General features: G+C 47.6%; 1 protein-coding gene across 4 annotated transcripts in view; it reads right to left on the bottom strand.

The window, feature by feature from the left end:
- Positions 1-296: 296 nt before the first annotated feature.
- The window catches only part of LOC112231925 (protein WWC2-like), a 54,183-nt gene continuing 38,838 nt past the window's right edge, over positions 297-15,641 (bottom strand). Inside the window, exons 14-25 of one of the 4 annotated variants that reach the window (XM_042311762.1) lie at positions 14,395-14,478; positions 14,216-14,302; positions 8,161-8,359; positions 7,726-7,887; positions 6,928-7,043; positions 6,154-6,403; positions 5,797-5,964; positions 3,614-3,706; positions 2,795-3,046; positions 2,088-2,215; positions 1,579-1,639; positions 297-504 (exon numbers count right to left, since the gene is read on the bottom strand). In XM_042311762.1, the coding sequence (XP_042167696.1) occupies positions 487-504; positions 1,579-1,639; positions 2,088-2,215; positions 2,795-3,046; positions 3,614-3,706; positions 5,797-5,964; positions 6,154-6,403; positions 6,928-7,043; positions 7,726-7,887; positions 8,161-8,359; positions 14,216-14,302; positions 14,395-14,478 (1,618 nt within the window). In that variant the 3' untranslated portion in view covers positions 297-486. Of the gene's footprint in view, positions 1,640-2,087; positions 2,216-2,794; positions 3,047-3,613; positions 3,707-5,796; positions 5,965-6,153; positions 6,404-6,927; positions 7,044-7,725; positions 7,888-8,160; positions 8,360-14,215; positions 14,303-14,394; positions 14,482-15,641 lie in introns of all 4 variants that reach the window. The other 3 variants (XM_042311761.1, XM_042311763.1, XM_024398723.2) reach the window with 3 other exon arrangements.

Genomic DNA, 15,641 nt, shown 5'->3' on the forward strand with positions numbered 1-15,641 from the left:
AGAGCCCACAGGGCTCTGTGCATTTGACCAGGGCCCACAGGGCTCTGTGCTTTTGACCAGGGCCCACAGGGCTCTGTGCTTTTTACCCCTGTACTTTTGACCAGGGCCCACAGGGCTCTGTGCTTTTTACCCCTGTACTTTTGACCAGGGCTCATAGGGCCCATAAGGCTCTGTGCTTTTGACCAGGGCCCATAGGGCTCTGTGTTTTTGACCAGGGCCCATAGTGCTCTGTGCTTTTTACCCCTGTGCTTTTGACCAGGGCTCATAGGGCCCATAAGGCTCTGTGCTTTTGACCAGGGCCCATAGGGCTCTGTGCTTTTGACCAGGGCCCATAGGGCTCTGTGCTTTTGACCAAGGCTCATAGGGCTCTGGTCAAAAGTAGTGGACTACATAGAGAATAGGGTGCTATTTCAGACCCCTTAAAAACACTGGAAGGCTGGAAATGACATGATTTGGGTCCAGTATGTTTCCTGCATGGTCTTTTCTCTAGTCCAGAGAACCTATCTGTAACAAAAGGCATTAACAGAGGTTTTATGTTCATCCTTTGAATAAATACTTCAACAGTTGGGAAACAGGTGGGAAAGGAAAACCAATCTCACAAATGAAGTTGCAGAGTGAACTACAAAATAGCCTGGTCCCAGATCAGTTTGTGCAAAAACATATCCTGGACCAGGCTAGTAATTGACAAAACATTGAACTATAAAATTGAGACTAGAGCCCAGTGAACGCAGTAATAATTAGCGTTGCGGCGGGTCGGTGTAAAAAGCATGAAGCCACAGAACAGTATCAGTGCAGTATCTCAGAGATAGATAGAAGTGGAAAAGCAGTTACATTACATTCACAAGGTTTATGTTTGTTTTGTTCTGAATGAGAGAAAAAAATAGCAGAGCACCAGCTTTGGACAGAAGACATTATATATGATATACTGTAGTAGGTCGCCTTCTCTCTCTCACATACGCACACTTAGCTAACACTGATGCCCAATACCAAATCAACCCCTAGGCCCTACCCACTATACACCTCTGGAGATCAGAAAGGATTGGATACATGGAAGAAATACAGTGAACATTCCATCTAGACTAGCAGAAGGCAAAGTGTCGTTATTACCATATAACTTACACCTATCCAATCCTGTTAGATCTCCATAAGTGCATAGGGGGTAGGGAATCGGGGTTGATTTGGGACTGGGAGTGAGACTCACTCAATCTACCCCGCACCCTGCCCTGTGGTGCAGTTCCACCACAGGACACCAGAGGGCGACAACACTCTCTCCTCCACCACACACACACACACACACACACACACACACACACCTTATAAAACTGTACAGAAAAATCACGAGCAGAATACAAGTACCAAAACACCTCTATTTTGGGTTTTCTCCTGATATAAGAAAGCCATTATTTAGTTTTTTTGTTGTTTTTTTACAAGATAGTATTCAATAACAACTTATTATACAAATGCGTAAACTATAGTGTACAAACTATTTGATTGGTTTCATTCAAAGAAACTACACTATTAAAATACTCTGCTATAAAAGTTGGAAAAATACTTCATTGTGTCACTATGTAATCATACATCATCAGCCGGTAGGGATGGTATATTGATCTTAGCTCGTGTGAAGTAGGCCATCTTCTCCCTGCAAAGAGAGAAGAAATGGCTATCAATCAAGCAAATGTATTTATAAAACCTTTTTTACACCAGCAGTTGTTCACAAAGTGCTTTTACAGTAACCTGACCATCAAGGCCTATCAGGATGGAGCATAACAAGTTCAGAGACTATAGCCTGTCTATACCTGGTTCTAACATGATCTTGTGTTCACATTCTGATTGTGCCCACATTTTTTGACAGGTGTAAACGATTAAAATACGTATTGTGTTCTGATTGTGATCAGATCTTCTAAGTGTAAACAGACAAGAACAGGACAAGATCAGGACGCATGTTAGCGGCAGGTATAAACAGGGCTTACATGACCAGTAGGGTCAGTTATCCAAGATGGCGAGACAAGATACAAACAGATCAAACCCTATGGTCAAATAGTTGTCCATAAAGGAATAAGAGCTGGACGGAGGAATGTCGGTCTCACCTGAAAGACTGGACCTGCAGGGGGACCTTCTGGCTCTGCTCTCTCAGCCGACACACGTCTTTGGAGGCCCTCCTCATCAGCTTCTCAGCCCGCTGCTCCTGACGCTGTTGCTCCTTAGACTGCTCCGCCTGGGACGGAGGGAGGGAGGGAGACAGAGAAAGTGTTCATTGAATGAGAGAGACTGATAGATTGGAGAGAGAATTTCTTAAAAGTGAGAGCTAGAAAGCATTTTACTTCAGTTGCTCTGAAATGCAGGATACAGTGTCTTCTGACTGATGTGGATTCTGCAAACTAATGGTTTCATTCTTTATGCCAAATCTTACTATTTAAGTTGCGACCTGGGCAACGTTTTATTTATTTTAAAAGGGTCACTTCAGGTGAAAGCGAACAGCACCAGATTATACAGCCATTAAGTCTCTTCAGTGCCTAATCAAGCTTGATAGAACCTGGGGCCAGAGACCTGGCATTGACCGCCGTTAGCTGCTATTAGTGAGAGTGGCTGATGATGGCATGGTAGAGTGCCTGGAGGGGCATAAGGGGGTAGAGGGTATCCTTACACAAGCCATCAGATCCTGAGTGCCATTCAAACCATTCCAAAACATGGTGATGTCGAATGGCCTTGGCCTAGTCCTTCTATCACAGCTGGACATTAGCAGTGTTTATGCATGTGCATACTGTATCTATCATATGTCTATCCAGCCACGTGCCTGTCTCTCGGCCTGCTCCAGCAGCCTGTGAAACCGGTGGTCATGCAGCACGGACTCGGGCAGCTCCGTCTCTCCCCGGGCCTTCAAGGCCTCCAGGTGGGCCCTCAGGTCCCTCAGGGCCTGGAGCTCGTCGTTCAGACGGCTCTGACGCGTTCGCGAAGCCTGGAGGGCCAGCTCCAAGTCCAGGGAGGTCCGGGTGTTTGTCTCCCCGGCTCCGCCACGCCTCCGCACCACCACCGGCTGGCACAGGGTCTGAGGGAGGGAGAGGGAGGAGAGAGAATGAAATACATAGTTTTTTGTTTTTTTATAATAAGTTTATTATTTTCCAATGAAAAAAAGAAGACAAAGATACATTGCCATTCAGTGTACGGTACTGTTGACTGGAATGGCATATCTAGAGGACATAACAAAACTTAACTCATATATCCCAGAAAATGTAAATGCTGTTAAGAAGACAGCATATAGAAATTACAATCAGTCTAGCTAAACCCAAAATAAATATGGAGTGGAGTACAGCGCAGGGTAGCAGCAGATCATCAGCCCAGTTATGAAGCGGGACTAGACCATTTTATCCAGTATCGGCTGCCATATTTTGTAAAACATTGGACTTCTATTGGAGGTATTGTATGGAATATATTGCACATTGTTGAAGAACATTCTCAACATTGCTCTTCAGATTATGATGAGTTTCATGGTATTTATTGCAAAGATCTGTGCTCTTTTGCCTGATGAAAATGGCCCCCTTTATTGACCAAATCACCACCATGAAGTTAACTGAAAGCGAATGCAAGATAAAGAGAGGACACATGTTAAACTCACCCTCTTAACCCTTAGGCTGCGTCTCTCCGAGGTGTTCCGGACAAACGGGCACTTTTTGGATAATGTGGAGCTGTCGCTATCGCTCCGGTTCAACTGTAAGAAGAAGGAGCGATGGAGAGAGTGGGAAGAGTAGAGAACAGAAACATCCACTGTTGTTAGTCTGGGAAAGCTCTGTGGTAGTTTGGTCTTTGGTCTGGGATTGGGGTGCGTGAGGGTGTGTGTGTTTCTGTATCTAAAAAATGACACCTCTACCCATTGGTTCCAACTGGGGTTTTAACTGGGTTCCAACTGGGGTTTTAACTAGGTTCCAACTGGGGTTTTAACTAGGTTCCAACTGGGGTTTTAACTAGGTTCCAACTGGGGTTTTAACTAGGTTCCAACTGGGGTTTTAACTAGGTTCCAACTGGGGTTTTAACTAGGTTCCAACTGGGGTTCCTACTGGGTTCCAACTGGAGTTTCAACTGGGGTTCTAAGAACTGTTTCCCTCTCTGTGTGCTGTAGATGTAAATCCTGTCAGAGCAAAATGCATGCAGTACTTACACATTTCAGTGTGTGTGTGTGCATGTACAGTGAGCACCATAATTCATTGGGCAGTGACCATTGTTTTGTTACTTTGGTTCTGTACTCTAGCACTTTGAGTTTGAAAGGATACAATGACAATGAGGGTGAAGTGCAGACTGTCAGCTTTAATTTGAGGGTATTTTCATACATATCGAATGAACCGTTTAGAAATGACAGCACCTTTTGTACATAGTCCCTCCCCATTTTCGGGCATCCAAAAACATTGGACAGTTTAACATAATGTAGAATAAAGTAATCCTTGTTAATATTTGGTCGCATATCCTTTGCATGCTGGGTATCTTCCCTGGTGATGCTCTGCCAGGCCTTGTACTGTAGCCATCTTCAGTTCCTGCTTGTTTTGGGGACTTATTACCTTCGGTCTCCTCTTCAGCATGTAAAATGCATGTTCAATTGGATTCAGATCCGGTGATTGACTCAGCCAATCAAGGATGTTCCACTTTTTGGCATCAAAAACCCCTTCGTTGCTCTAGCAGTATGTTTAGGGTCATTGTCTTGTTGCGTGATGAAGCGCCGTCCAATGAGTTGATCTGAGCAGATACAATATTTCTGTAGACTTCAGAATTCATTGTTCTACTTCTGTCTGCAGTCACATCATCAATGAAGACAAGTGAGCCTGTTCCACTGGCAGCCATACAGGCCCAAGCCATAACACCCCCTCCACCATGTTTCACGGATGAGGTGGTATGCTTTGGATCATGGGAATGTCTTTTTTTTCTCCTCCACACTTTCCTCTTTCCATCACTCTGGTACATGTTAATCTTTCTCATCTGTCCACAATACTTTTTTCCCCAGAACTCTTGGGGCTCTTTTAGGTGCTTTTTAGCAAACTGTAATCTGGCCTTTCTGTTCTTCAGGCTTATCAGTGGTTTGCATCTTGTAGTGTACCCTCTGTAGTCCTGCTGGTGTAGTCTTCTACGTATGGTAGACTTTGACACATCTAAACCTGCATCCAAGAGACTGTTTTTGATCTTTTGGGCTGTTGTCGGGGGGTTTCTTCACCATAGAGAGTATTCTCCGGTCATCCACTACAGTGATCTTCCTCAGTCTACTGGGTCTTTTGACATAATTGAGTTCACCTGTTGTTTTTTTCTTGTTAATGATGAATCAAACTGTTGACTTGGGCATGCCCAGGGTTTTTGTAATGTTCCTGATTGATTGATTTTCATTTCTGAGCCTTATGACGGCCAGCTTCATTTGCATCGACACTGCTGTCTTCCCCATGTTGTCACTCCCCAACAACAACCTCCAAAGGCAATAGCAAAGTCTAGAATCAATACTATTCATTAACAGCTCTCCTGCATTCACTAACGACACAAATGAATACACCTGCCTAACGACACACTTCTGTGAAGCCAATTCAACAAATACTTGTAGTACCTTAAAATGGGGAGACCATGTACAAAAGGTGCTGTCATTTCTAAACGGTTCATCCAATATGTATGAAAATACCCTCAAATTAAAGCTGACAGTCTGCACTTCACCCTCATTGTCATTGTATTCTTTCAAACTCAAAGTGCTAGAGTACAGAACCAAAGTAACAAAAAAAAAGGGTCACTGTCCAATGAATTATGGTGCTCACTGTATGTATACAACTCACTCACCCTGCAGATGTACTGGTTGCGCTCCCCAGGGGAGAAGGTTTGAGACCTCATGATCATACTGTTCCGTACGAAGCCTCTCTGAGCGCTGCGTGGTCCTGGTCCTAGGCTGGGTCTGTCTTTAGGCCTCACCGCCACACCACACATCTCTGTGTTCGTCTCCGCATCCACCTGGAGAAGGTTAGAGTATATTACAGCTACAGAGATGTGGGTTCACCAAATAAAAGTGGACTTTTTGAAGTGTGTGTGTGTGTCTAGATCTAACGGCTCTGGGTTCCACATTAAACACACCTCTTTGAGGCCAGATTTCTTCATTCAGCTGGATGTGTGTGGGTGTGTGTCAGAGCACACGTGGCTTACCAGCGTTGGTCCTTTATTTGCCTGAGGGCGTCTCTCTTTACATCTCCTCTCCTCCTCTTCCTTCTCCTCCTCTTCCTCTCTGGCTGGCTCTTCTCTACACTTCTCCTCCCTCTCCTCCCCTCCGTACACCTGCCCAGAGCCAGCAAACCTCTTCTCTGCCTTGACAGAATCCTTCCTCTCCTCCTCCCCCTCTTCTTCCTCCTCCAGTCCGAGGACCAGTTGAGGGCTGTCCTCTCCCAGCATGCTCAGCCTGTCATGAGAGGAGGGGTCAGGGGTCAGCCATATTGTTACATGCAATACAACCTGCCTGGCTGGTATATTTGAGTCAAATGTTGATGTAGCCATGTTGTACGTCTTGAAAGTAAGACGGACATGTGTTTTTATGAGAGGAAAATGTCCCCCTAAGGTGTTTTTAAAAAAAAACTATTTTAAATGTTTAATTGAATATTAAAACATACCTCTACCTGCAGTGAAGCCACTCAACATTTACATTCCATTCAGTCATCTAACCGTCTCCCATCCAGAGTGACCCACAGGAGCAACCAGGACCAAGCGCCCTGCCCAAGGTCACGTCGACAGACCTCCCACCAAGTCAAAAGGTGTTTGTAATGGTTATAAAGTGTCATCTGTGAGGGAGCTGTCAGGACCATTGGTCTCTGTCCATCCCCAGGTAGCCCTGCCTCTCCAACTGTGATATGTGTGTGTGTACTGAAAGTAATGGTGTTTGTAATGGTAGTAAAAAAGAGTAGGCTGTGAGGGACAGTGGGTCAGTACCATTGGTGTCCGTCCATGTCCAGCTGGCTCGCTCTCTCCTTCTCCTCCAAGGCCAGCTCCTGTTCCACAGCCTCCAACTCGCTGGAGGTCCTCTGCAGCAGGGCCGACACCGCATCCTGACAACATACACACAACACAATATTGGAACGAGGTGCCACTTCAGCCTGGGGTTCGATCCCAGCCTGGGGCTCGGCCGGCTGTCTCACAGGAGCCCCATAGGGCAGCGCACAATTTGTCTCAGCGGCCTGGCGGGGTTTGGCCCGGGGGGCTTTCCTTGGCTCATCGCACTCTAGCGACTCCTTGTAGCATGCCAGGCGCCTGCAAGCTGACTTCAGTCGTCAGTTGAACGGTGTTTCCTCCAACACACTGGTGCGGCTGGCTTCCGGGTTAAGCGAACAGTGTGTTGAGAAGCAGCGCGACCTGGAAGGTCCTGTTTCGGAGGACACATGACTCGACCTTCGCCTCTCCCGAGCCCGTTGGGGAGATGCAGCAATGAGACCAGATCGTAACTACCAATTGGATATCATGAAATTAGGGAGAAAAAGGGGGTCAAATTACAACAACCACTTTCCATTTGACTTTCGTGTGCTGCCATCTGAGGCCGATACAGCTTGGCGATTGAGGCCTCCACTAGTCATTTCCCCTTCAGTAGAATAGAATGCATATTCTGCATAACATAACCTGCATGCAGCAGTGAATTTGAACTGATCTCCAATCAGAGTGAAGTGGGCATATCCAGAAACATGTAGACTGAGGCAGGCAGTGTCAAGTGGTCTGAAGTGGTGGAGGAGGACTCACCATGTCCACGGGCCCTGCAGGGTGCTGCTCTGGCCCAGGGCCGGGTCTCTCCTGGCTGGCCTCTTCTATCTCTCTGGTCCTCTCACTGGTCAACAGGTTGTACCACACACGGGTCATATCCCCACTCACTGGAAGCTCTCCCAGACTCACATGGGCTCCAGCCTAGCGAGAGAGAGAGAGTCAGGAGAAAGATAATGACAAAAAGTGACAGAGTGTGCGCGAGAAAGTGTCTGTCAGTTCGTCTGCCCATCTTTGGTCACATTCTTGACCCTGTCCCAGTCGTAATGGGTGACGTTGTTATAAGCAAGCAATATGTTGTTGTGTGGGAATTCTACAGTGGAGGTGTAGTGTCAGCTCTGTATTTAGTTAACTGAGTGTTGGTAGGTGCTCAAAGCCTGTTGGTAAGTGTGTTTGTGCTGTGCGCTGTGTACGTACCAGACAGTCCTCGGTGCGTCCAGGACCCACGGTGCAGGCGTCCACGCGGAGCGTCTTGTGCCGGAGGACGCCGTGCGGCGCGGCCGCCCTGAACACCTCGTTGAACGTCACGCTGTCGGGCAGCGCCACGGGCACCACGCGGGTCCTGAACAGACTGCTGATGTCACTGGAAGATGGGAGGAGCGCCACCCGGATGTATCTTTTTGGGGGGGAGCAGGAGGGAGAGAGAAAAGAGAGTTATACAAAAAACTTTCAAAAGAAAACGAGACATTTTCACAAGCAACTTTGAGTTCTAGAAGAAGACATTTCAATGTTGTTGAGGTCATGTCGTCCAGTAACAACATAATATTCTTAAACTCGGAGAGTTAATGTGGAGACAGAGGCAGTAGGTTGGAAAAGTGAACGTGGCCTGGGGACTGTTGGGATAAAGGCTGGTTACCTCTGGTGTGTTGTGTTATTGAGATGTGTGCTCTTCCCTTTCTGCCTGCTGTTCTGTAGCTTCCGGCCAGAGCGCCTCGAGCATCTTTGAGGATTTCTCTCTCTGCTCCAGTTAACATTGACTCAAACACTTCCCGGGAAAAAAACCCTCTCTGCTCTCTGCAAGACTCCTTTCCTCTCACCCGCAAACGAACCCCCACGCAGCAGACTCATCTGCATATGCATATTTCACAAACTACAAAGGAGCCCAAATTTTCACTCAAATGAGTTGAATGAGAATACGATGAAGGAAGTTTGGTTGAAGAAAAAAAAACAACAAAAAAAAAAACAGAGTTAAAATGCCTAGATACCACCTGCTAAGTTGTATCATATTTTGGGGGAGATATTCCAGCTGAATGTTGTGCGAGGGATTCAAAGGCGTTTCCCCGCTGTTCGATTGGACACGAATGCCTTTTCAAGCCTGGGAACATGAGAGGGTGGATTAACTTCATTTTTCATTTTTGTCGGCCATAAAAGAAACAGGAAAAGGGGCTGCTGGCGGGAGAGAAAGCCGCGAGGGGTCTCGATAAATAATAACATGACAGAGCCCACTCACCCCTGCAGAGAGTAGACAAGACACACCTGTGTGATGTAAGGGCAAGTGTGTGTGTGTCTCTCAAGCTTTATTAGTCGTGTGTACGGGATAGACATGGTATACACCAGCGCTATTCAGCTCTTACCCTACGAGGTCCGAAACCTGCTGGTTTTCTGTTCTACCAGATAATGAATTGCATCCACCTGGTGTCCCAGGTCTAAATCAGTCCCTGATTAGAGGGGAACAATGACAAATGCAGTGGAACTGGATTCGAGGTCCAATTAAATGCTAACTTGCAGGTTCCTTCTGGATAATGCAACAACAATAAGAAATAATACAAGATAAGAATAGGAACACAAGGTCAAAGGCTCAGTAGAATATAATAGACATTTTTGCATCAGTATAATATGGGAAGGCACAATTTATTGTCCGATATTTACACGTGTTTTGGGGAAGGGGGGTCAGTCTGGTTGCTTCAGTCTGGTTTTAGACCCCATCATAGCACTGAGACTGCACTTGGTAAATGACCTTTTAATGGCATCAGACCGAGGCTCTGCATCTGTCCTCGTGCTCCTAGACCTTAGTGCTGCTTTTGATACCATCGATCACCACATCCTTTTGGAGAGATTGGAAACCCAAATTGGTCTACACGGACAAGTTATGGCCTGGTTTAGATCTTATCTGTCGGAAAGATATCAGTTTGTCTCTGTGAATGGTTTGTCCTCTGACAAATCAACTGTAAATTTCGGTGTTCCTCAAGGTTCCGTTTTAGGACCACTATTGTTTTCACTATATATTTTACCTCTTGGGGATGTCATTCGAAAACATAATGTTAACTTTCACTGCTATGCGGATGACACACAGCTGTACATTTCAATGAAACACGGTGAAGCCCCAAAATTGCGCTCGCTAGAAGCATATGTTTCAGACATAAGGAAGTGGATGGCTGCAAACTTTCTACTTTTAAACTCGGACAAAACAGAGATTCTTGTTCTAGGTCCCAAGAAACAAAGAGATCTTCTGTTGAATCTGACAATTCATCTTAATGGTTGTAAAGTCGTCTCAAATAAAACTGTGAAGGACCTCGGCGTTACTCTGGACCCTGATCTCTCTTTTGAAGAACATATCAAGACCATTTCAAGGACAGCTTTCTTCCCATCTACGTAACATTGCAAAAATCAGAAACTTTCTGTACAAAAATGATGCAGAAAAATGTATCCATGCTTTTGTCACTTCTAGGTTAGACTACTGCAATGACCTACTTTCCGGCTACCTGGATAAAGCACTAAATAAACTTCAGTTAGTGCTAAATACGGCTGCTAGAATCCTGACTAGAACTAAAAAAATTGATCATATTACTCCAGTGCTAGCCTCCCTACACTGGCTTCCTGTCAAGGCAAGGGCTGATTTCAAGGTTTTACTGCTAACCTACAAAGCATTACATGGGCTTGCTCCTACCTATCTCTCTGATTTGGTCCTGCCGTATATACCTACACGTACGCTATGGTCACAAGACGCAGGCCTCCTAATTGTCCCTAGAATTTCTAAGCAAACAGCTGGAGGCAGGGCTTTCTCCTATAGAGCTCCATTTTTATGGAACGGTCTGCCTACCCATGTGTGAGACGCAAACTCGGTCTCAACCTTTAAGTCTTTACTGAAGACTCATCTCTTCAGTGGGTCATATGATTGAGTGTAGTCTGGCCCAGGGGTGTGAAGGTGAACGGAAAGGCTCTGGAGCAACGAACCGCCCTTGCTGTCTCTGCTTGGCCGGTTCCCCTCTTTCCACTGGGATTCTCTGCCTCTAACCCTATTACAGGGGCTGAGTCACTGGCTTACTGGGGCTCTTTCATACCGTCCCTAGGAGGGGTGCGTCACTTGAGTGGGTTGAGTCACTGACGTGATCTTCCTGTCTGGGTTGGCGCCCCCCCTTGGGTTGTGCCGTGGCGGAGATCTTTGTGGGCTATACTCGGCCTTGTCTCAGGATGGTAAGTTAGTGGTTGAAGATATCCTTCTAGTGGTGTGGGGGCTGTGCTTTGGCAAAGTGGGTGGGGTTATATCCTTCCTGTTTGGCCCTGTCCTGGGGTGTCCTCGGATGGGGCCACAGTGTCTCCTGTCCCCTCCTGTCTCAGCCTCCAGTATTTATGCTGCAGTAGTTTATGTGTCGGGGGGCTAGGGTCAGTTTGTTATACCTGGAGTACTTCTCCTGTCCTATTCGGTGTCCTCTGTGAATTTAAGTGTGCTCTCTCTAATTCTCTCTTTCTTTCTCTCTCTGAGGACCTGAGCCCTAGGACAATGCCTCAGGACTACCTGACATGATGACTCCTTGCCGTCCCCAGTCCACCTGGCCGTGCTGCTGTTCCAGTTTCAACTGTTCTGCCTTATTATTATTGGACCATGCTGGTCATTTATGAACATTTGAACATCTTGGCCATGTTCTGTTATAATGTCCACCCGGCACAGCCAGAAGAGGACTGGCCACCCCACATAGCCTGGTTCCTCTCTAGGTTTCTTCCTAGGTTTTGGCCTTTCTAGGGAGTTTTTCCTAGCCACTGTGCTTCTACACCTGCATTGCTTGCTGTTTGGGGTTTTAGGCTGGGTTTCTGTACAGCACTTTGAGATATCAGCTGATGTACGAAGGGCTATATAAATTAATTTGATTTGATTTGGGGGAGTGTTTAAATTGTGCGGTATTTAGCAATCATAATAGGAGTCTGGTAGCAGCAGTTGTGATGTGTGTGTGGATGTGTGTGTGTGTGTGTGTGTGTATGGGTGTGAATGTGTGTCAAGGTACAAAGAATCAGAGCAGGTGGTCAGTCCAGTTCAAGTGTTCAGCAGTATGATGGTTTGTAGATAGAAACTGTCTCTGAGCCTGTTGGTATCGGACCTCATGCTCCGATACCGTCTGCCCGACGGTGAGTGAACAGCTTGTGGCCGGGTTGTGTGGGGTCCTTGATGATGCTGCGGGCCATCCTCAGGCACCGTTTCCAGTAGATGTCCTCGATTGGTGAAAGCACGGTCCCAGTGTACCGGGCCATCTGCACCACCCGCTGGAGGATGGAGCAATTCCCGATGCAACCGGTCAGGACGCTCTCGACAGTGGTAGTATTTGGGTGCACCGTGTGTAAGAGAGAGAGTTTGTGTTTCACAGAGAGGTGTGTGTGTGTGTGTGTGTGTGTGAGTGAGAGTTTGTGTTTCACAGAAAGATGTGTGTGAGAGAGAGTTTGTGTTTCACAGAGAGGTGTGTGTGAGAGAGTTTGTGTTTCACAGAGGTGTGTGTGTGTGAGAGAGTGTGTTTCACAGAGAGGTGTGTGTGTGTGTGTGTGTGTGTGTGAAAGTTTGTGTTTCACAGAGAGGTGTGTGTGTGTGAGAGAGAGGGTTTGTGTTTCACAGAGGTGTGTGTGTCAGAGAGAGCGTTTGTGTTTCTCAGAGGTGTGTGTGTCTGAGAGAGAGCGTTTGTGTTTCTCAGAGGTGTGTGTGTGTGTGTGTGTGTGTGTGAGAGACAGAGAGCGTTTGTGTTTCTCAGAGGTGTGTGTGTGTGTGTGTGTGAGAGAGAGCGTTTGTGTTTCTCAGAGGTGTGTGTGTGTGTGTGTGTGAGAGAGAGCGTTTGTGTTTCTCAGAGGTGTGTGTGAGTGTGTGTGTGAGAGACAGAGAGCGTTTGTTTCTCAGAGGTGTGTGTGTGTTTGAGAGAGAGCGTTTGTGTTTCTCAGAGGTGTGTGTGTGTGTGTGTGTGTGTGTGTGTGAGAGAGCGTTTGTGTTTCTCAGAGGTGTGTGTGTGTATGTGTGAGAGAGCGTTTGTGTTTCTGTTTCTCAGTGGTGTGTGTGTGTGTGTGTGTGTGTGTGTGTGTGTGTGTGTGTGTGTGTGTGTGTGTGTGTGTGTGTGTGTGTGTGTGTGAGAGAGAGCGTTTGTGTTTCTCAGAGAGGTGTGTGTGTGATAGAGAGCGTTTGTGTTTCACACAGAGGTGTGTGTGAGAAAGAGTTTGTGTTTCAAAGAGATGTGTGTGTGAGACTGTCCCTCCTATCCTCATCTCAGTCAGTCTCATACTTCTCTGAGAGCGAGAGAGACAGAGTGTGTGTGTGTGTGTGTTTGTGAGAGGACATCACACCAGTTATGTTGTGTTGTCTCTCTTGTCGTGATGTGTGTTTTGTCCTATATTTTTATGTTATTTATTTATTATCTCAGGCCCCCGTCCCCACAGGAGGCCTTTTGCCTTTTGGTAGGCCGTCATTGTAAATAAGAATTTGTTCTTAACCGACTTGCCTAGTTAAATAAAGTTGAAATGAAATAAATAAAGCCAGCTCAGTATTGAGCTCTCTAGATTCAACATTGACACACGTACCCAGAGCAGCTCTAACGCCTCCAGGTGCCAAGTCAACTCAACACTGACAGGCTGAGCACAGCAGCACTCTCAAAGTCCACGTGGTCTGTAACACGCTGCGATGCTGTCTGTGTCAACTCAACACTGACAGGCTGAGCACAGCAGCACTCTCAAAGTCCACGTGGTCTGTAACACGCTGCGATGCTGTCTGTGTCAACGCAACACTGACAGGCTGAGCACAGCAGCACTCTCAAAGTCCACGTGGTCTGTAACACGCTGCGATGCTGTCTGTGTCAACGCAACACTGACAGGCTGAGCACAGCGGCACTCTCAAAGTCCACGTGGTCTATAACACGCTGCGATGCTGTCTGTGTCAACGCAACACTGACAGGCTGAGCACAGCGGCACTCTCAAAGTCCACGTGGTCTATAACACGCTGCGATGCTGTCTGTGTCAACGCAACACTGACAGGCTGAGCACAGCAGCACTCTCAAAGTCCACATGGTCTATAACACGCTGCGATGCTGTCTGTGTCAGCGCAACACTGACAGGCTGAGCACAGCGGCACTCTCAAAGTCCACGTGGTCTATAACACGCTGCGATGCTGTCTGTGTCAACGCAACACAGACAGAGTCTAGTTAGTACACACACATGTACGAATGAATGAAAGGAAAGATGGACGAATGAGTGACTGGACGAATGAATGGATGAATGGGTGAATACTCACACTCTGGTAGTGGAGGGGACTGACAGGGCAGCAGGGTTTTGCAGCTGCATGATCACCATGACAAAACTGGAGTTGGCAGCATCATATCTGTAAACAACCATTTTTCAGTTGTCCGACAGCAGGGTAGGATGGAGTTATAGACATTGCGTAGCTTAATGTGTGTGTGTTTGTATTCTTACTTCAGGCCTATCTGGACCTGGGCAGACTCAGGAAGGACAGGCTCATCCTCCAGATACACCACCGGTTCATCAGACTCCATTGACCTACTGACATACACAGCAGGTTTTTCATTATTACCAATCAAAAAGAACGTCTGGAATATAAAACAGAGAACGGAGGTGGAGCAGAGGAGAGAGACAGGAGGGAGCAGAGGAGAGAGACAAGAGGGAGCAGAGGAGAGAGACAAGAGGGAGCAGAGGAGAGAGACAACAGGGAACAGAGGAGAGAGACAAGAGGGAGCAGAGGAGAGAGACAAGAGGGAGCAGAGGAGAGAGACAAGAGGGAGCAGAGGAGACAGACAGGAGGGAGCAGAGGAGACAGACAGGAGGGAGCAGAGGAGAGAGACAAGAGGGAGCAGAGGAGAGAGACAGGAGGGGAGCAGAGGAGAGAGACAAGAGGGAGCAGAGGAGAGAGACAGGAGGGAGCAGAGGAGAGAGACAAGAGGGAGCAGAGGAGAGAGACAAGAGGGAGCAGAGGAGAGAGACAAGAGGGAGCAGAGGAGAGAGACAAGAGGGAGCAGAGGAGAGAGACAGGAGGGAGCAGAGGAGACAGACAGGAGGGAGCAGAGGAGAGAGACAAGAGGGAGCAGAGGAGAGAGACAGGAGGGAGCAGAGGAGAGAGACAAGAGGGAGCAGAGGAGAGAGACAGGAGGGAGCAGAGGAGAGAGACAAGAGGGAGCAGAGGAGACAGACAGGAGGGAGCAGAGGAGAGAGACAAGAGGGAGCAGAGGAGAGAGACAGGAGGGAGCAGAGGAGAGAGACAAGAGGGAGCAGAGGAGAGAGACAGGAGGGAGCAGAGGAGAGAGACAAGAGGGAGCAGAGGAGAGGGACAAGAGGGAGCAGAGGAGAGAGACAAGAGGGAGCAGAGGAGACAGACAGGAGGGAGCAGAGGAGACAGACAGGAGGGAGCAGAGGAGAGAGACAGGAGGGAGCAGAGGAGAGAGACAAGAGGGAGCAGAGGAGAGAGACAGGAGGGAGCAGAGGAGAGAGACAGGAGGGAGCAGAGGAGAGAGACAGGAGGGAGCAGAGGAGAGAGACAAGAGGGAGGGAGCAGAGGAGAGAGACAAGGAGGGAGCAGAGGGAGAGGGAGAAGGAGGGACAGGAGAGACAGGAGGGAGCAGAGGAGAGAGACAAGAGGGAGCAGAGGAGAGAGACAGGAGGGAGCAGAGGAGAGAGACAAGAGGGAGCAGAGGAGAGAGACAAGAGTG

Source organism: Oncorhynchus tshawytscha, linkage group LG34 (genome assembly GCF_018296145.1).
Source record: "Oncorhynchus tshawytscha isolate Ot180627B linkage group LG34, Otsh_v2.0, whole genome shotgun sequence".
Taxonomy (NCBI): Eukaryota; Metazoa; Chordata; class Actinopteri; order Salmoniformes; family Salmonidae; genus Oncorhynchus; species Oncorhynchus tshawytscha.